At 42.1% G+C, this 22,500-nt stretch overlaps 1 protein-coding gene and 1 long non-coding RNA gene across 2 annotated transcripts; one reads left to right on the top strand and one right to left on the bottom strand.

The window, feature by feature from the left end:
- Position 1: 1 nt before the first annotated feature.
- Positions 2-3,467, bottom strand: pax1a (paired box 1a). Its single transcript, XM_030357377.1, is given in 6 exon segments — positions 2-279; positions 741-936; positions 1,166-1,299; positions 2,195-2,216; positions 2,218-2,825; positions 3,220-3,467. Coding segments are annotated over 6 exon segments (1,107 nt in total). The 5' UTR covers positions 3,224-3,467; the 3' UTR covers positions 2-136.
- Positions 3,468-3,500: 33 nt separating this feature from the next.
- LOC115544428 (uncharacterized) lies at positions 3,501-6,212 on the top strand. The gene is made up of 4 exons (XR_003976860.1): positions 3,501-3,763; positions 4,168-4,260; positions 4,375-4,500; positions 4,719-6,212. It is a non-coding gene; the product is annotated as an uncharacterized LOC115544428 (long non-coding RNA).
- Positions 6,213-22,500: the final 16,288 nt, after the last annotated feature.

Raw genomic sequence — 22,500 nt, forward strand, 5'->3', positions numbered from 1 at the left:
GCCCAAAACAAAAACAAATGCAAAACACTTACTGTTGGAATTCTTGCAGTTAGGTCTATGTAAATGAGGCCTATATGTTTCTGTGGCCCTTGAGTAGGCCTATATCAGTCCGGGTCAGGCCTGGGGCCCTCTGGCGTTATGATGATGAGGTAGCCAGGCTGAGTCCGTGTACACTGTTCAGCGAGTCGTGCTGCTGCTGCTGCAGCTGCTGCTGCTGCTGCTGCTGCTGCTGCTGCTGCTGCTGCTGCTTGCTGATTGGGCTGGAGGGTTTTCTGTCTCCTGCATTACAGAAACGAAACATGTATATGTTCAAATAACAGCCATAAATAACGACAACAAAAACCATAATGTTAGATATTATATAACAAGGCCATGATCACATCAGGCTGTGTGTGTGTGTGTGTGTGTGTGTGTGTGTGTGTGTGTGTGTGTGTGTGTGGTGTTTGTGTGTGCGTGTGTCAGCGTGCGTGCACTAAAAGTTGTTAAATTACGAATCTGTTAATAAAGTCTGTTAAATGTTTTAAAAGGTGAACGCACAAGGATCGACCCTGCTAATTAATTCGTTTTATTACCTCCACTTAATGTTTTATTGCAAACGTGTCGTGCTGGCGTGCGAGTTGCTAACCATTTTTATTGCAACAACAGCTGACAGCAATTGTCGAATTACAGCGAGAGCCTAATATTAGGGACGTGCTATCGGCCTTATCAAAACGGCAGCGCGTGGACCACATCTCCCTCACCGTCTCTCGACTGATGCTTGAACGCCATCGTAGAATGGATGTCTCCAGCGTGCATGCTCATGGCGCTGCCTGGGTGGGACTGCGTCTGCCAGTGATGGCCAGGGGTGACGTAGCTCCCAGCAGGACTGTAAACGCCATATTGGTTCGATGTAGAGTACGCGCATGCTGGAACATAACTGGACAATGTGGAGGATGGCTGTGGGGCAAAACAGATGAGACCACGAATAGAATTAGTATAATTCTGTTTTGATTATTTATTTATTTTACATATTATTCGTAAGATGATTAATTTATAATTCATTCTGGCATGAAGAAGGTTTGTTTAATTAATGACCAATGGCAAACACATTCAATGAAGTTTTCAAAACCCTGAATAAACGTGCTCGGTTCATTTTCTTGAACCACAGGTCGGCATTTCGTTTTACCTGTGCATATTTGATGTCTGCATCAATGGCCGATTTGTCAATTCCGTTGACTGAGTGAGCCGCGGGAAAAGAGGCTCTGTTGACACTTCCCCAGTCCTCCATTTTTGGAGGATATCCCTCCGCTCCAGCCATCGCTGAATTGGACACAATATTTATAACGTCATTTATATGCTTTTATAATGCAGACCTTAGTAACAAGAAAACTGTACACTTCGAAGAAACTGCTAGGCCTATGCTTCATGTAGGACTAGATTATACTGTTTCAAAGAATATGCAGGCCTACATGTTAATATAGGACTATGGAAATAATTACAATTAATTAATTTAGGTTATTCTTGATTGTAAGTAAACAACAAAAAATATATTATCTGATATAAGGGCGTACTGGTCTATTCAAATGTAAAACTATACTCATACTCAAGATATAAGTACAATTTAAAGTTAATATTTCTTTAAGTTAGTTATGAAATAACATAACCTTCATTAGCTACAGCTCACAACGGAAAATAAGGACACCATTTTAAGCAAACCACCACCACACTCCATGCAGTTATAGAATATAAATAATCTAAGCCCATTTGCTGTGTGTCTCTAAACCTTTAGATTGTATTTCGATGCATATAATTTAACCATTAATCAAGCAAACGTGTGCTAGAGTTTAACAACCCTAAGGAACACGCAACGCATCTAAACGAGCGTGTGAGGAATTAGCGGGGATATAGCAGGTGAGCAAGGTGTTTGCCAATGCATCACTCCGTGAAAAGGCCTATTGATAGTCGTCTTACTGCTGTCTCGATGAATGACGAAAACCAAGACCTGCACACGGCCAGTGGACATATTTTCCTCCCTGTTGCCAAAATCCGACTGCTACTTGTGTTACAAGGCGATGCATTATGCGCAATGGCACAATAAGTCACTCACACATATTAAAAGATATTTGTATAAAACGATGGACAAACACAGAGAGGAGGGTACAGGCCTACGAGTTTGACATGCGGTGGAATACTGCTCAGTACTCTATACACACACCTGTGTGATCCATAAAAGCCCGATATACCGAGAATGTTGCTGACGGTGTGCGCCGAGGGCCAGGCCCGGGACAGGCTGACGTGCCCCGCGGTCATCGGTAACCCGGGTGGGCTGCCCATCTTGGTTCCCGTTGGCGACATGGTGTTGGGGTATGTATAAGGGTATATGTGGTTGTATGCGAGGCCGCCCTGCGAGGAGCCCTGCTTGCCGCCTTCGTATTGGGTCGGCTGGGAAAGGTTTCCAATCTTGTTGCGTAAAATCCGGCTGATCGAGCTGACGGACGGCACGTTGTACTTGTCGCAAACTCCATCCGCGAGAAGCCGGTCACGGATTTCCCATGCAAAGATCCCCGGGTCGCCTTGCTTGTATTCCCTTATGTTTTTCACCACGTTTGGCGTAGTCACCCGTGGTTTGCTTCCACCGATGGCACCGGGTAAAATGGAGCCGGTTTCATTATAGCGCGCCAGTATCTTACTCACACAGCCGTGCGAGACGCGCAGTTGCCTGCTGATATCACACGGTCTGATTCCAAGTTGAGCGAGCTCCACTATTCTCAAGCGGATTGCATTAGGCAGGGGTCGTCCGTTCACGAACACGCCGCCCAACTGGTTCACCTCTCCATAGGTTTGCTCTGGAAAAGCACAGAAACACATTTGCACAATAAGCCAATGATTTGCTGACGATGCGCGCACAAACAAGACCGAATAACAAAAAAGTGAGCTTGACAACAAAATATAAAGCGGTTAACCTTGAAGTATTCAGCATGTAGACGCAGTTTTATGTACAAAGTAATCATAACATAAGTATACCAATTTTAAACGAAATTACATGTGGTGTTTCTGCGCCGAAATGCCTCAGAGCTGTCATAACCCCACCTCTAAACGCGTTCAGTCGCCTCAATATATTTTCACGTTATCGGTACATTATGGTCAGGCTATTCCTATCGTTACGCAAGCGTGGTGAGTTCGGTTATGCTTCCCTAAGATATGTGCCACTGGAGCGTGCCGATGGCAACGCAAGCTTACCCATTTGCCTATGTGTCGAGATGCTCTGAAATAGTTGCCCCTCAATGGCTGAACGCGGTTGGTTCTCCGCTCAGAGCGGAGAAGGATGGAATGAGCAGAAAAAATAAGGAAAAGGGATCTCTTCAACTCTCCCCCCCGTAGGCTCTCCGGTCTAAAACCTCCGCAGCAGGAGCGCAGGGAAGGACAATGGCACCAAGGTGATCTTCATCGGATAAATGGAAATTGGAGTTATACCAGAGAGTCTGAAGTTTGCCAGGAATTAATTCGACTCGTTTCAACCACGTCAATCTTGGGAGTGGACGAGGAGGCATTGCTTTGATTTCATTGGTCTACTGGAGCCGGGGAGGCTTGCCCGTCTCGTGGATACGCCATCCGGTTGAGCGCGCCACCTCCGTCAATGTTTTGCATAGGGGAAGTGACAGAGGAGAAGCTTTCCATCCAACGCGCTGTGGGGATTTATTAACTTCAGAGATCTAAAAGAATGCTTTTTTATCTTGCAAGTAAAATAGCTCTTAACTACCTCTCCACCGCCCTACACTTGAAGGTCAGTGTTCGGAATGTGTTGAACAACATATGCATGCAGTTCCAATTTAACCGATGATAAGACGTTGGTTGAGAATAGCAAATTACCCTATTATAATGTGCATGCGATGAAAAGCCGTTAGTGTTTTGCTTTGTACAATGGGTCACGACTAACACATTACATACAACTGTATGTAATGGCTTATTACTGCAATAATTCGTTGAGTCTCCTCGTCAATTCTATTGCACACGCAGGCCTTCAAGTAATTCCCGAGAAAAGGCTTCATCTCAACATCATTTAGTGTAATTAATAATGCAGCATTTCTAATGTTTTTGGTAGACGGTCTTTATTTACAATAGGTCGTGTAATGCATTTCTACTGAAAGAGACTCGCTTACTGTCTTCCTTTTTTAAATGAAACCATAGGCCTACATCAATCATGGAAAAGGGGCGCATGCAATCGATACCTCTATATCGCCGAGCTCCCAGACCATACGGGATATCGAATAAATTCCACAGGTATACATTATCACAGCATGTTTGCAGAGTTTCCTGTGTACGGTTAGAAGGTATCGTTTATAAGCTCGCAAAACGTCCCTCGTAAAAGTTAACAGTTGACCCAATGGTAACAAGGTGCAGCCAGGTCGCTGTCTCCTCTCCCCTGGCCGGCTCTGGACAGGCAGACTCACGGCACATGGAAAGCATCAGCCTGGGTCCGAGCAGGGGATGCACAGCCTGGATGAAGACGAAGGGTTTAAAGTGAGACCATTTATTTCATTTTTAATCATGGTTAAAGTTTATATTTTGATGTAGGCCTATATATATCATTATATAAGTAACAACCTGGGAAGTTTGCATTTGTCGCAAGGTCTGTTTTTCCACGTTACAAAATATATTCAAGTCATTCCTCCTCCACTTCCTCATCTTCTTCCTCCTCACATCACATCTTTATGTTTTTCTTTTTATTCTGAGCGTAGACAGAAGAAACCAAACTACCCTCAGCTGGACGACAAAGGAACTACACGGGCTAATCGAGTCTGGTCATTATTGCATCTCCTGCATGGCCCAGTGATAAATGGACTATTCTCATGGTGGCAGAGTTATTTTTTATTGAAAAAAATATTAGTCCTTGGTTTTACCGCACATTTGTATGAAAATAGTAAATCTGCCCATTACATGTTTCAGATGCTTATAAGCCTGCAAATCGATTGCGTCACGTTTAACTTAAAGGCTATACTTTTCTTTTTGGAAAATCAACATTGATGTTATTGTTCTAATTGCAATTATACTATGTTATCTCTTTCATTTTATTTTTGTTTGTGTTTTAAATGCGTTCTCGTTTTTTAACATGCAGAATGAGAATTGCATACAATTAACGTGTAGACCTATTGGCAAATATCCCCTTAAGCCTATAAATAATAAAAGTAAGGGAAAGAATATATATTTATAAATACTATCGGCTATTGTTGATTGCATTTCTATTTTTAATAATAAATGTTTTAATTTTTCATTGCGATTTAGGCTATCACATTTTTTCGATTTATTAAAACCTTTATGGAAATACCTATAACATTATTTGGCATTTGTCTAATTATTATTTTAAGCTATGGACCATTCGAATCAGCGCAAACGACAATGTATAGCCCTATATTCCTGCAAGTAATTATCGTAGACTATACATTTAATTTGGAAAAGCGGTTTATTTATTATTCATTAATGTAGGGTATTATAACTGCCATAAGTTCATCCCATTATGTTCCAGCTATTGGATAACATTTATATTGCTTCAGTATGCCTGTATATGACAGTGATATGTCTAATTGTGGTTCTAAAGTCTATTCGAATTGGATACAATTGTGGATATGCAATTGACCCAATCATTATAATGTCGTTTCATCTTACAAGCGATATATGTCAAATGTCTCGTTTCACTAACATAAACTCATCATTTTTTCTTTCACTGCATTTTTTATATTCTGCTCGTTAATTTACGACGGTGTTCAAAAAATATTTAAATGATAGTGAAAAAAGAAAATTCCAAAACAAATATATAATATAAGTAATTGTGCATATTTTTTACACGCATGTTTATCAAGCATAATTATTTTTCTTCCTATATGGTGGAACAGTAGTCTAAACTAATTTGCTTAATTCTCATTCGATTGATGTTGGCAATGTGCAGCGACCCTTCACGGTAAATATTGATGTTGGTGTTGAGTGTCATCAAGGGAACCGGCTCCTAAAACGAGTTTGTTCGTTCACATTTCTGAAATATGCTTCAAAGCATCTAATTTCCCTGCATTCATGTTTAGTGTTCTGATAAGAAATATATATTTTAATTTCAAACCATAAACTATCCTTTTAAGCACAAACTTGATGTATTAATATCTTCAGATGTGCTTGAAATGTTTCACCGGAACAGTCAGTCTTGTTTTGTTGAATAGTGATGAACCTGAACCGAATGAACCTGTTGTGACTAATCGTTTTGTGAGTTCTATCGTTAGTTGCATGGAAGTAATTAGACGTTGGCCAGCAAATGCATTTAGTAGTACAGAAACAACTGAGAGGGATGGGCAGTCTATACTTGTAAGAATGACATACTAATGATAATAGTGTACATAACTACTACATAATAGTGCAGTTATTTCTATCAAACAAGCGAAATCGGAGTTTTGGTGGCCATATTGTTATTGAGGAATCTGTCTCTGCTAGGCTACATTATTTTGAACTTTCGCAATTGCATTTTTTCTTTACTGTGACATGCAGTATTTATGACCACTATGCTGTCCTCCATTTACATAATCACACTTGGCCAATGTTGAAAATCAATATAGTAAACCTCGGATGGATTTCTAATTTTTTTAATGAAGGGGATTTATAACCTTGTATTTCACTTGAGGAGCCCAGCCCTCTCAAACACAAACACACACACACACACACACACACACACACACACACACACACACACACACACACACACACACACACACACACACACACACACACACACACACACACACACACACACACACACACACACACACTCATCTGCACATTATCCACAAATACTTTCCTGCAAACTATCTACACATACACATTCACTCACCTGCACACTATCCCCTCACACACCCAACGCGCACACACACACGCACACGCACACGCACACGCACACAACCACTGCCACCCACTTCCTCATTTGTTTCAGTAGAAAAACACATCAACAACAACAAAAAGAAAAAGAAAAAAAATCGCCCCCGCTCCTTTGCGTGATGCGGTGGAAGTGATATGTAGGTTCTTTGTGCAAAACGAGAGCTGGATCCCTTAAAAGTAGTCATATTAGACGGAGCCGTCTTGGACCGTAACAAGCGTGCGGGCTTTTTATGGTCAGGAGAGCCGTTCTGGGCTTCAGAAGGCTCCTAATGAGCGCGTGCAGCAGCCATGCCCCGTGATACGTGCCAGCGTTTACCAGGCCGGGTAATTGCTTGTGACCTTTTACCAGGCAGGTTCCTTACACAGAGACTTGTAATTGTGACACGTGGCGGCAGAGCCCATTGTGCAGCGGCAGAGGTTATGCAAACGTTCCTTTTTACTTTGGATATATAGGGAGATAGAGGGAGAGAGAGGGAGAGAGCGAGAGAGAGCAATGTACAACAGAGAGACAGAGTAGGCCTACAAGAGAAAGAGACAGGATAGTCTCTTTGAGTCTCACCTGTTAGCTCATAGTGGTGTCGTTTTACATTGGACACTTGGGCGGACCTTCGGTGGTAAATAAGTCCATAATTCCGTGAAAAGGCTATTCTTACTGCTGCCTCGATGAATGATGAAAACCAAGACCTGCACACGCCAGTGGACAAACTAAACGTTTTTTTTTATAAATATTTATTTTCAAAAGGTAAAGGAACGGTCAAAAGGAAAAAATAATACTGATTACATTTTTCTGTCTGCTCATTGAACTTTTTTCAGTTTCCAGTTTGGACGTCATAAAACCTCCCTTTTATCGATTATTTTAATCGTGATTATCCTATGTTTTGGTGTGAGAGCCTATCTGCAAAACTCAATCCAGAAATATACCCATTGCACGTCTCAGTATGAGTACAGAATGCTCCTTATAAAGTAATATGCAATAAAGTGTGTGTAACAAGCATGTTTTTTCTTTTATGAACTGACTCAATGCCCATGGAGACACATAAGTCCTAAATCACTCCCGGGCTCCATCCAAATGTTGCGCAGCACACTAGCCCTCATGGACGCCGTCACTCCCTCCACCTTGCTGCTTTTGTTGTTGTATGCAACACATAGCATCATGTCTTGTTAAATGTACTTTTTCTCCTGCCGTTGCCATCTGACAAAAAAAAATGGTTTGATTGACAACAAAAGTTGATTGTGTTTGTAATGTGTTCAACGGTCAGGAGCTTACAAAAGGGTTACAATCTTATGAACTCATCATCTTTCTCGTGTCCCTACCATAGCAGGCCCCTGGATGAGAGTTATCACATCTCATTCTGATGAATACAATACAACTGTTGAAACTGTAGAAATATGTAAATTATTCCATTGCAGTGCAACCCTTCATGCCATAGAGGTCATGGAAGCTTGTAGTGTATGAATGTCAGGTTGAAGAGCCCCTTATGTTGTTTATTATCTGAGCATAACACTGATATTCCCTGACACAAACACTGCAAATGTTTATCAAATTGGATTTATTGGAATATGTTGCTCAGTTACATGTCACATTACACAGCAAAATCGGACACAAGATATTGATGGGAAATGTTTTTTAAATATAATTAACTGACTAAACGACGATTGTCAAACGTTCCTTGGCTGAATTCAGAAGAGACGCATTCTGCTGTCTTTCCATTTCTAATTGCTGTGTGAGTTATAAGTCCCGGCAGAGAAAGTCTCCCCACTCCATATGAATCACAGCGTGATGTATTGGCTTTGTTCTTATCACGACGACACGGTAATGAGAACCTTCCTCTGAGGAAAATGAAGGTCTGAGCTGTGCACTGTGGGCCACTGTGGCCATATCAGTTCTTAATGGTCAAGATAACTCAGTACCAAGTGTTGGAGATAAGCCCGTACACATGCTAAGCATCCCATATTGCCTTGAGCCACATAAGATACGGGTCAAGGTGCACTCGCCCATGCCTGTATTTCAAAGCTTTAATCCATTCAATCCCAAGAAATTATGTGAATTTGAGGTATCTGTTATGCGGTGGAAAATATGATGCTCTGAAACCTTGTATATGAATTGATGGCCTATCGTGCTCTTATCAGGATAGAAATAGACTCCGTCGATAAGATTAATGTGTTAGGCATATTTTTAAACCATTTGTATAAAGACATTGAGAAAGACTCAAATCTTGATACACTTCTTGCTGACATCGTTTTTCATGTTTGCTGTTAACACAAGTTAAGTTGAAATGATTTATGTCTGAAACAATGATACACCAACGCAAACTGTGTTAGACAATGTGGGTCATTGGATGTCACTGGCTTATTTGTTTATATCAACTCACCTGATGGGGGAAAGAAGGCATCAATCCAAGTTCCCTGCCTGCCCTGCACTCTTAGTTTTGCAACAGTGTCAGCCAGTGGGAAAAGACCGCCCTCTATGGTCACTAGCAGGTTATTTTTTAAGGTTAAAAAAAAAAATAGATTATGAACTGAGGTGGTCTTCAGGCAGACAATCCAACATTGAAGCCCACCTACTGGTCTTTTATGCAACAGTTTTTTAAATACAAAAAGATTTTTTTGATTGGGCACATTACAATAATTGACAACTGAAAATTAAATAACATTTCTGAGGCATATATATCATAGAGTTATATGTTTGGCAAACCTTACATACAAAGTAGGCAGCAATAAAGTTCCTTGAAATACACACATCTGTAAGTTATAGCTGTTCCACTAAGCAGCAATTTTAAAGTGGCAGGACAAGCTTGAGAAAGCTTTTTTATCCAATGTGTGTTTTTCATATATGCCTGTTTGCATGATCTGGATGCTTATCCAAATCATAATCAAACTCCATCCGGAGTTTGCTCTTTTCAAGTAGCTCCTCATAGGGATTCAGGTGTATTTTGTGTCGTTCAATAGCCAGCCATTATAATGTCATATTCAGGTATCTGTTTATGCCTTATGAATTACGACTTGTTTATGATGATAACAAAGCACACAACATAAATCTACACAGGCATTTGCTGTAAGCATTAGAATGAGTGATAGGAAATTGGCCGTAATCCTTGTTTTTGCTCTAGTTTATCTGGGAGACCAAGCAAGGCAGAGTCTGTTTACAATTAAGAGGAAGAACCTTAATTACTATTGGAGCACTTCTAAAGCTCAATGCAGCATTGCTGCTGATTCATGGTTGCCCTACTTGGAGCCTCGCCCAAGGACCAGAAGAACAGTAGGTCACACACGGGAACTGACTCCAAACTCGCTTCATTCCGTTTGTTACAGAGTCCAGGAATAATGTGTTTGATTATATATATGTTTTGGTTATTGTTATTTTGCTTCATGATTTAATTTTCCCAACTTTTTGTGTTTTTGATTCGATTCTTAATTTTGTTTACGATACACTGATGAATACTATGATGTGAGATTAATACTAAAGTGTTGCATGTGACAGCGATGCGTGTTAGATCCTCATATGACCCAACCTGACCTGGTGAATCCCATGCTCCTCCCATTTCCGCTCTGTTTAAAGTTTGCTTTAATGCTATGCTTATGGACAGCGGGCCATGCCAGATCCGTAGTGGAAAGTCCTGTAAGGGGTAGATTCAAGGTCTTCTATCAGAGGCAGTGTGATATTGTTTTCCGCCAAACCAGAAATCAAGGTCTTGGACAGCTCTTTTCTATTTCAGGGATCAGGGGGCTGTATGTCTTCTGACAGTTACTTCTTTCAAGATTAATAGTTTTATGAGAACCACGTGTCTTCCTCAACCATGCTCTGTATCAGTCAACATTACCAGTATCGCAGTGCTCTCCCGACAAGCAAATGTTACCTTGCATTGCAATACGTGGGTCTGTGTGTTTGTATGTGTATGCGTGACTGTGTATGCATGAGTATTTATGCATGAGTGTGTGTGTGTGTGTGTTGCTTTGTGCTTGTGCATGTATGTGTGCATGGGTGAATGTAAGTGCATGCGTGTGTGTGCATGCACGTCTGTGCGCATGCGCGTGTGTGTGGCTACACTAGGTACAGCAAAGAATGCAATGTCGCTTAAGGTTTGGATGGGCCTATTCGAATCATAACAAAGCGTATAAACTACGTGAACTTTGGGCTTGCGGCAATCTCTCAGGCTTTCATTGATTCGACCGATATGATTCATAATCAAAACGCCGCTCAACACAATCTACTATGCGGCCCTTGATAAGCCCCAACAGATGATGTCATCCATCCATCGCACCACAGGCCCTAGCTTGAGACGGAGTGTAGACTTATTGAAAGGCAAAGGTGCTAACAAGCCTTGTGGTCTGACAATCAGTGTACTGACCCCACTGAAACCTCAGTGCCAGACACTCATAAATGCAATCCCTTATTTCCACCCCCGGCGTCCATGCCAGTTGGGCCTGGAAGTGGGTTTGTTTTGGGTGTACTTGCTAATATTTCAGCCCGAGCAACACTTTCCCCCTTTTTCTCATAAGACTTCTGTTGGGCTTCCTGAAATGTATACGTATTCCCACCTGTGGTCGTCTGTCATGGGGTCGACCTGTTGAAAGCTGCATAACATGAGTCCAGTATCCGCATAATGGATGCTTGTTTGTCCCGACACACATGGGTTAGCCTGCTGCTGGGCCGCGCGGCTGGGTGCTGCCGCATACTGTAGGCTGAGAGCACTACAGTCTACGGCTCAGAAGAGCCAGACCCGAAATGTACAGTCCATACATTACGGCGAGCCTCCAACGTCCGTAACTCAAGCCCTATGATTATTTTTTATGATATCCTGCCACGGCGTATAGCCTTTCAGTAAACATAAGCATGTGTGTCTTACATTTGACCAATACTGTAGGAGGGGGGGGTCCTCCCGTCTGTCCTCGGCTTCCTATATTTAGAGAGCACCACCGCATCCCATTTGAAAGCTGATTATATAGAGCTAACAAATTGACCATGGTCAGTACAATCTGAGCTCAGAGTGCGAGGTAGAGAAAGACCTCTCCCCGGCATTCACTGCTGGATAGGGAAGGGCAGTGAGGGAGCGTGTGCTCGCGCATGCTAGTGCTGAAATGTATGACATGTTTTTTTTACTGCGTAGGGACAGACAGCGCAGCTAGTGCTGCTACCAAGCCCGGACTTGCTGGCCAAGAAAAGTCCCTCGTCGCGCCTCAAAATTTCCCCAATCTGTTTCTCGCAGGATAAACCCAGGCACCTCAAACGCTAATTTGCATTGCACTGTGTATCTACAGGTCAACATATAGAAGTATGTGAACGTGGCCGTTTGTTTTCTCAATTGTTTTTGGCATAGGCGACTCTTTTAAAAGAGGTTTTGGAAAACATACTTTTTTGTTATGTACATATTCGAATCCCCAGATTGAGATGAAATAGTATGGAGGATATACTGTTGGAATATGGGGCTTGGTAGTACTAAAAAGGATGCATAATCTTATGAAAGTGTCCTACATGCAGCTGCAGGGATATGGAGACTTTGGGTGTGCACACCTGCCCCAACTTTTGGATTTTCTTCAGGGGTTTCCCAATTTTCCTTGTCATTACGTGTCAGATTAAATGAGATAACAATCACTTCAAGAATAAAAGTGGTTGTTTTCAGTGGCACTCATAAATATTTGGTTCCAAGCTTTCGGTTGAATGTGAATCGATGCAATCTTACAATTCAAGCTCTGATAAGTGATTGAGACCAGATGCGTACAGGATTTTTTACACACTAGTGTTGTTAAATCTATGCGAGATAAAACCTAAAAAACAGCCAGAATTTAAATGTCAACCTAATCCTCTCTTTCTTTGGATAAAATCTAATCCTACAAGTCAAGTTGTACAACTAATTATGCCTAATGTCGTTGGGGTCAGGAGGCATGTGAGGAGATTGTTCAAGAAAGGTCAAGGAGATCCACATCTTGTGTGATTAGCAAATGGTCACACCCTCTGGTGAAATGTGCAAGAGCAGGAAATTATCCAGCTGCCGCATTTGCTAAATCATCCCTCGTTACAACAAAGGCATTTTGTACAGGTCAATCAATTAAATATGATTTCATTCTGTCGAGCGCACACACACATCCCATGGTTTTTATATCTTCAAGGAACTTCCGCCAATGGAAAGTTTGAAGACTGGAAAACCTGTTGCCAGCAATTTTCATCGAATACACCCAAACCTCCCTGATACACGGCGCCATTATCTCAAAAGGACAGACGTTCCCGTGAAATGATTCAAAAAGTGTCCCCAGATGGTTCAGACCATAGCCTGCTGTTTGTGGCTACATCTCCACCGCATCTCTGTATGATAGAAGCCCTTTTCAACACGTCGGATGAGGACACTGTCCAAAGAGCAGAGACAATTACAAACATCAAAAAGGAGAGAGAGAGAGAGAGAGAGAGAGAGAGAGAGAGAGAGAGAGAGAGAGAGAGAGAGAGAGAGAGAGAGAGAGAGAGAGAGAGAGAGAGAGAGAGAGAGAGAGAGAGAGAGAGAGAGAGAGAGAGAGAGAGAGAGAGAGAGAGAGAGAGAGCAAGGCACACTTCCCAGGATCAGAGACTGAAAGCCTTTCCCTTGGCAAGACATGCAGACTCACTGTCCCTCAGCCCCCTTTGACTCGATGAAATGGCAAGGACTCCCTTCTCTAGGACACACACAGGACTTTTTTTATTCAAGGCAAAAGGTACACGTTGGTCTCCTCTGATGTCGAGGCCCAACATCTCTGTTCTCCGTCATCGTAATGATGCGATTGTTTTAATGATGATTGTGGTTGTTATGTCTTTCCTCCCACGTATAACCCAGAGGATAATGAATCAGAGGGGGTAATGTGGATCCGCTTTGTGCCTTATTAATAGCGGTTGAGGGACACGAGAATGACGTGAGATATACAGATCTAAGTAAAGTACTTTGTCGGACTAAATCAAGTGAAGAAGGGCGATGTTAGGAGAGCTACAGTGCAGTATACATGGACAACATGAAGGGCTCGGGTTGGGGAGGGAAACATTTGATTAACCCCCACCACCCCGCCTCTCTCATTTACTGGGAAGACTTGAAACACAGCCAGACCACCAATTCCTGCTATAAAAAAACAGCCCACCACTAGGCTGTAGACGAGTGGGATGCGAACGGTAGACCTGCACTGCTGAGGTTCTGCTCGTTCTGCTCTGCCTTTCTGAGTACGACCGCAAATGAGCACAAACAAATCCAAATTAAAAATGTAAACAATCTGAAATGATCGCTGCAGTGATAGCTGGGAACTGACTCCAAACTGTATTGCTGTCACACGAGAATGCAACTATTGCTGGTGCATGACTGCTTTTCCAACTCTGCGTGGAACTTTATAACTCTTATCTTTTTTTTGCTAAACCCGCCCCTAATAATAACCACACAAGTCAAACATTGAAAAAGTAAACAGGAGTGTCCTATTGGTAATGGATGAGGGGAGTAAATATTATTAAATCATTATTTTAAGTGATAACTCAGTATTAGCAAAACAGCTTTCCTCCTGCCTCAGCCGGACGAGCTGTGAAAATAACTATTTTAAACACCGCACCTTAACATTTGGCGATGACTGCACAAGTTAAAGTGGTTGTGACGTGACGGTAATATTTGTTCAGTTAGTGTGCTAACTGAGACGACCTGAAAGTGATACACTCAACACAGAAACCCGGCTGAGTCAAGCGGGACGATATAAGCATTCTCCATTTATAATGTTGGGAGTCCAAGCGCAGGATGGATTTGTCAGTGTCTCCTCGTCTCCAGACGATACTCTGTGGACGTTTTCCTCCCCTCCCCATGCAGCCCTCACTCCCCGTGCTCGAGTAGGCATGTGCAAGCAAGTCTAACGCGACAGGTTTGATGGGTTACTGTTTAATTGTTTTTCTTTCCTCTGCCAACCCTGTTTTAGAAAAAGACGGGCGCCATTTTAAAAATGTTTTTTGGAATTCTAACTCAATATAAGCTACGAGTGGGCTTACACGTAAAACATGTGACGACATGTTATCTTGTGATTTCACATGCTGACTGCGGATTTAAGACAGAGAAAAAAAGCGGTGTCTGTTCCAGTGTAATGGATAAGCCTACGTCTTAACAAGAGTGTATATTTTAACCCAATGAATTAAAGCTTGTATCTGCTTGTAGAACCGCCAGGTGAGGGAGACCAGCGAGGAGACCCCCGTGCGAGAGAGACGAACCTTCAACTCTCCGCACTTCGGCTCCAAAGAGAATAAGGCGTCTGTCCACGACTCCCTTTTCTTTTACCTAGCTGCACTCCAGGTCATATCAAGTTCTCAGGGAGAATGCAGATAGCTGCGATCGACTCGATAAGACGGTGCAAAGTGATGACACGATGGCAGGATCGGCCCGTCAGACAAGGCGCGGGCCACGGGTGAGTGAGAATGCGTCGTTGCTAGAAGGTCATGTGTCATATCAGTGGGGAGGGCTGAGCATGAAGCCGCCTACTGCTTCACTATTTCACTATTTCATTATCCACCAAGACAGCCAGAGAAACACACAGGGCTATTCCTTGTTTATGAGTCAGTTAATCATATTTCCAAAAAGCAGTTTAACCGACAAATACATCAATAGTGTTTTACTTGTTTGATTTTGTATTTTTGGGTTTCACAAAGGTTAATTTAGGTCAATTATATGGTAATCATGTTTTACTGAATCAATCAACTGTTTTTTTTTCTTATGTATGAATCGTATTGTACTTTATTAATACTTATATTGGAGATCTAGATGTGTCTTCCATCTACAGAGAGGTCATCCGATCTCAGGATAATGCACAATTCAGTAGGTTACTTGGAAAATTGTCCCACTACGTTTCGGAACAGTTTGTTTACATTTTCAAGAAGATTCCTGTGAGAGATAGCTCTTCACACACCACACACAAACACGCATGCACCCCCACACACACCCCCATACACACACCCCCATACACACACACACACACACACACACACACACACACACACACACACACACACACACACACACACACACACACACACACGTAAATGAGCAAGAAAGAATACGAAAAAGGGGGAAAGTAGTATAAGAGTGTAAGAGAGGAAGATAGGAGGAGTAGGGGGGCAGGAGAGGGGTTAAAGAGAGAGGTTAAGGGAGCATGACTGATCTTTATTCATAGATTGACAGAGACCAGAGACCTCTTGGTGAACTGGCTCTCCCCAGGGGTGGTGTACATGTAAACAGGTCCAACATGCAGGTGGAAATATGGGCTGGTATATGGGAACATAAATACAGTACTGGCCAGAATGCAAAACAGTGTAATATTTCATTTGGGGTTGAACTTCAACGCTGAATTCATGCTACTTCTGTACCATGGAGTGATTAATAATATGAGGTACAATCTTTCCTATAGAATTCAATCTCATTCATATATATTAATTGTCTCACCATATTTAACAATTAAGCAACACGAGCAAAAACATATTGTGTTCATCTCAATAGTCCAACTTTCCTCAATATTTTAAAATCACTCCCCCTCCTTCTGATAATCGTATATTCCTCCAACCCACAAGCACATATACATGCACACACACACACACACACACACACACACACACACACACAACACACACACACACACACACACACACACACACACACACACACACACACACACACACACACACACACACACACACACACACACACACACTCTCTCTCTCTCTCTCTCTCTCCTCTCTCTCTCTCTCTCTCTCTCTCTCTCTCTCTCTCTCTCTCTCTCTCTCTCTCTCTCTCTCTCTCTCTCTCTCTCTCTCTCTCTCTCTCTCTTACTTACTTTCTGCACTATTAACGTTTCAGCGCATTTGTGATACATGGTAGTGTAGCTGACTGTATAATGACCCATGAATTCTGTAGAAGACCCTAATACCGAAACACTCCACCGTCTGGCCTGCAAGAGTTGTTGTTCACATGTTCTGCTTCACATGAGATGATCATTCATGTCGCGCTCTCCAATCAACTAACTCTTTTTTCTGTATGTCTCTCAAAATAACAAAATTGTATATCATCGATCTCTAAGAGATCAAACAATATAAAATGATACCATCCCAACTAAGCCCATATAGCCTTGTATGCATGTGGAATGATACATGAAATCAATACTTTCGGAATATCTAAAAACCTAAGCTTTTTTTTTGATAGTTTGGTTAATTTTCACCTACGCTCCACCATGTGTACATACGAACACTAGATGGCAGCATAGGTTCGTATATAGCAGGGGTCAGCAACCTTTTCAACATGCAGTTCCAGTTTGACATTTTCTCGTTAATGAGTGTGCCTTAAGCAACAATGTATTGAATATTAAGCTGAATTATTACACAGCGACCAAAAACATTTCAAGAAGACCTGGAATTGTATTATTTCCATATAGTCTACAATCATGCATCAACATTTTAAATGTTTTTTTTGTTGTTACATTTGCTACATGGGCTTACAAATTATAATTACATATGTCCCATCTTAAAACACCACTTTCAGAAACTCATTCAAAAACATATTTGCAGTTTGAGAAATGTAGAAACAAGAATTGATGACAATGTTGGAACCATCCATATCAATTTCTTTAAGGCATGTTACAGCTTTGCAAAACCATGTGCAATCAGGCCACTTGCAACAATATTTTAAATATTTTCTTCTCAATTGATCCCATTTCAAAACACTGCTTTCTGTAACTCATTTAATCATATTTGCACTGTGAGGAAATTCCAAAAACAGAATAAAGTGCAAAATAATGTTATAATAATGCTCCTGTATTGTGCGCTGACATATATATATATTTTTTTTTTTAAGTGCGCCAATGATTATGCTGCCACGTGCCAGTGGTGGCACGCGTGCTAGGGTTCCCGACCCCTGGTATATAGTGTGGTCTGCAGCAGTAAGTTGTTTTCCTTAAAGGAACACTCCACTCATTTGCATTAAGCTTTGTATTGTTAGAAACCCAGTCATACGTTTGAATGGTCATGCACAACACTCTCATTTTCCCCTGAGATGGGAGAAATCCGTATTTACCTCTTACACTTCCTTCTGGCAATGCCATAAAAATCGTCATTTTGCGTCATTGCCAGAAGGAAATGCAAGAGGGGGGATTTTTATTGGGACTACAAGCACTAGTTCCCACCCTTTCAAACCCGCCCATAGGGGGTGGGACCTAATGCGCTAACAGACCTATCACAGATCAGTGTTAGTGCGTTAGACTTCACCTGCAGAAAACATGGCCGAAGGTACTGAATACGCAGACGGACACAATATGGAGGATTGGGATTTTGAAGAAGTTATGGTAGAAACGGATGTTCATGGCTACCTTTATGAGCCACAACATAGCGACGAGCAGCTGAGGGCTATGGAGGAACAGGAGGCGGCTGAAGCTGCCACCGATACTGCCGAGGCAGACGCCCTGCCTGCCGCAGACCACCTGCCTGCCGCAGACGAGGAGCCTGCAACGGCTCGAGCTGGGGCAGATTGGTGGTGCCTGTGCTCTCACTGTCCGCCAATTGACACAGAACAAGAGTCTGTCTGCTGCCGAGAATTCCAGCGGTGCCAATTTCCTCTGGACGAAATCACGTAATCAAAGGATGACACAAATGTGTGTGTTGTCGATCACCCGAGTTTCGCATCCGCATATGGATAGCGGTGTCCTGGAGACCTACGTTAGAATACCTAAGGTCAACTGAAAACGGCAGCCAAAGCCTACAGGCAGGGCTGACACTGGACGTTTTGGTGCCCTAGGCAACTCGACATTAAATTGCGCCCTGGACAGGAATTCCGAGCGGGGGGGAAGACGACAATGCGTAGTACACAATGCGTAATACGCATTGTCCTGCCTATTAAGGTGAGGGTTTCAGTGTGCCCTGACAACTAATTCCCCACCCCCTCCCTTCTCACATCCACTTGGGAACATGTGTGCCTTCATTTCGCTTGTTTCGTATATTTTAATTAATTAATTAAGGGCACCACCAGAGGGTGCCCCCAACACATTTGCCACCCTAGACACTCGCCTTGGTCGCCTATGCCAAGCGCCGGCCCTGCCTACAGGGGCAAATGGACGTCTCTCTGTAAAGTAAGTTTAATATAAAGATGATGCGTTTGAAAAAACTAGGGCAGAAGTCTAAACTAGTCAAAGTATCTCCGGGATATGTTTACACAAAGTTTGCTCGCGCTACCACTCGTGCTAGGACAATGGGTCCTTCCCCCTCCAAACGGAAACAGGCAGGCGCTGCAGCGAGAGCAATGCACTGTAGTTGGAGGATTACTTACTTTTGAGCCAGATAGACACTTTCTGCCTTTTCTCAGGCTAGGATGAACCGATTTCAATCTTTTTTGCACATTTATAATGCATAGAATTATTTACTTCATATAACCTTCATATCTCCAGCGGTGAAGTATCCCTTTAAGTGTGACATTATTGTATATTTCTTATTAAGGGCGCTCAACACATTTGCCGCCCTATATGCGATCGCCTAGGTCGCCTATGCGAGCGCTGGCATTGCTCTCGCGTAACATTTCTCCCTCAAATTACGCGCTATTCCGATAACGTGCAAACTATTTTAATAATATATCCCCGTACGCGCACAGAACAGGGCGCACTGAGTTCGGCCAATAGTCACACCGTTGTAATTACGGCAACGCCATGTACATTTCGGAGAAGCGCCATCACGTCCTCTACTGGCCACGAGTGCACTAAGACGGGAAATATTTAAAATTGTCTTTTTTATTTTCTTTTGTTTAAAGACATACTTTTGTCTCTGCCTGAGGAGGCAGATATAGAAAACTCGAATAAAATATTTTTCTACTCCATCATAGTCTGGGTCAACATTGTCTCTAGGTAGCTCTGTGTTGATTTTCAAATGTTTTTACAGGAGCATTTTTTTTATATTTAGATAATGGTCAAAGGAAGCTCCTGTGTTCAAGTACTGCTAAGGTTGGTCACTATTGATATTATTGAAGTAGCCTACTTTTATTTTTATTTTTAATGTTAAACATACCAATGTTTGTGTGAAGGGGGAGGCTTCTATTAAAGTAAATCAGTGGGAGTTGAACCCTGGTCACCACAACGTTAGCCGACAGCTCTCTTCACCTGCCCACATGGTCGGAGGTTATATAGACATGATATCATTACATTAAAAACGTACATTATGGTTCAAAGGAAACAAACATCAGCAGGAATTGAGCCCTGGTCTCCAGAGTTTTATCCAACAGTGCTCTCCACTGCACCACTGAGACAGTAACAATGAACAATAATCCAAGGTCAGTTTCAAGACACTGTTGGTTCTAAGACGAGCAGGTGGGTAGCGGTGCAGGGAGGGCTGGATGTACTATATGGGATCTGGACATACAAACACATACATTCTGTCACTCACACACACACACACACACATGCACACGCACACACACGCACAAACATACACACAAACGCAATTGTTCTACGCTTTAACGTATGCATATGGGTTACAACAAACGACAAATTAAAATAAGAGAGAAAATGTTTTTATCACTCTCGTTTCAAACAACTATCATGGCCATTCGAGTACATATTTCTGAGTTTACGGGGAGAACTGGAATGAACCACGAAGTCCCTGTCGGCGGAAAGCCCTTTACCTTACAAAGCAATAGAAGCGCAATTGCTTTTTTAAGTGTCGATGGCGTGATCATGCTTCTATAAGTGCAGATTGCGTGACCGCAGTACGCCTGCTGCAGTAGCGACGGCACTGTGAGTTTAAGCCGTCCTAGTTTTCGATCAGCACACAGTATTTTTGGAAGTAAGCAAAATAACGTGGGCAACGTAATTGGCCTTCATCGTCATAAGATATGGCAAGTTGACAGTGGTTCCGGTATTCCCCAAATCTGACGACTCCGCCTCCCTGGAGCCTTAACCTATTTATATTCAGAACCATTCGACTTTAAAGTAGGTCAACTTATTTAAGTTCAGTTTGAGGTTCAGTAGGCCTATTGCATACAACTGGAGAGATGACATGGGACGTAGCCTACCTTGCTTTGAGAAAGTCTACCTAGACATTATACACTGGAGCTGCCACAAGGTGGCAGTCTTAAACCATAATTAACAGAAAATCTAATTTGACATCAAATTGAAGGGAGTATAAAACGAAGAACAAAGTAGAAACCGGTAAAAAAAATATAACAAACTTTAAAATAAAACAATTCTGTCGTTTTTTTACGATTACTAACTGCCCATATTAATCAAAGCTTGTAGTAAGTCCTAGCTCGTGATTTTGTAATTCAATGCAATTCCTCATTAGGCTAAACTTCCCATTGGAACAAAAAATAATAATAAAAACAAACTTGCAACCCAATTATAAGACAATAAGATAAACTCAGACAGAAAACTTTTAAGGGCTTGACAAAGACAGGCAAATATGAGAACAGAACATTTTCTGTGTCAAAACATGGGACTTCTGGGTGAACAAATATAAAGCTAGACAACTGTTTCACTAATGAGATACGATCGTTTGATGCAAATTAAGTGTAAACCCCATCTCGTTTCATTTGCCATTGTGTATGAATCACACAATGGCAAATTAACGGGATGGGTATGAAGCGCTCCTTTGACTCAACCGCTGCACAATGGCCGAAATGGCCTCTAAACAATATTATTAAACAACCGCCAAAATGTATAAAACCTGATGTATATTTATTTCGGTCTTAAGTTTAAAGGGACACAAGCGACGTTAAGAACGTCAATTCAAAACTGGGGAAGTTGAAAGGGGACTTTTGAATGATGTTACCGACGACGTGTGAGGAAATATCGACAGCGAAGTCCACATTCCTCTTCGGGTTCAGCGATGTCATCCTCAATTTTCTATCAATTCTTCATCCTACTACTACACCAGCCCCTCCACGACGAAACTCGAACAATCTGCTGACATTGATCCTGCCTCTTGGGTTGGGCGTAATTTCATTTCAGCAGGAAAAGACGTCTATCTCCAAGAATCTTGACAGACAATTGTATTTACTATTTTCCTTTCACGCGGGCCAATAAAGGCGAGGGCAGTTATTGCATCAGATTATAAGAAAAAACGTTTAATGATTCCCATATATAACTCTAGACTGAGTAATGATACAGCTGAGAGCTGACAGGCCCATGATAAATGAAGTCTCATATAAAAGACATTCAGTGTGAAGAATGGCTGGAGATGAATTGCACGCTGATACAAACTCATGATAAAGAACAGTAAGAGCCACTAGAGGACTTAATAATGTGCTATTCATTTTGAAGTGATTTTTGCTGGTTAATAAAAAGAGCACAAATTAAAAAATATATATATTTATTGTGGGCGTCTGGGGTGATTTCCCTCTCCCCCCATCCACCCCATCCCCAATATCTACCCTGTCTCTCTGACTTGTAGCCTATCAAGTCCTCATTCGCCCTCTTCCATTCTTGGGAGTCTGCGTTTATGTTCATCGTTTAGATTTAGGGTCCTTTTACTGATGTCATTAGCATTGTTGGTCCTCTGGCCTGGGTGAACGCTGGGCATCCCTCATCATACGGTTGACTCAAACCACCACCACTGCTTGGATCCCACCCATAAAACCAGTAGCAATGTCCGTCTCAAATATAAATCAGGCC

Source organism: Gadus morhua, chromosome 5 (genome assembly GCF_902167405.1).
Source record: "Gadus morhua chromosome 5, gadMor3.0, whole genome shotgun sequence".
Classification (NCBI taxonomy): Eukaryota; Metazoa; Chordata; class Actinopteri; order Gadiformes; family Gadidae; genus Gadus; species Gadus morhua.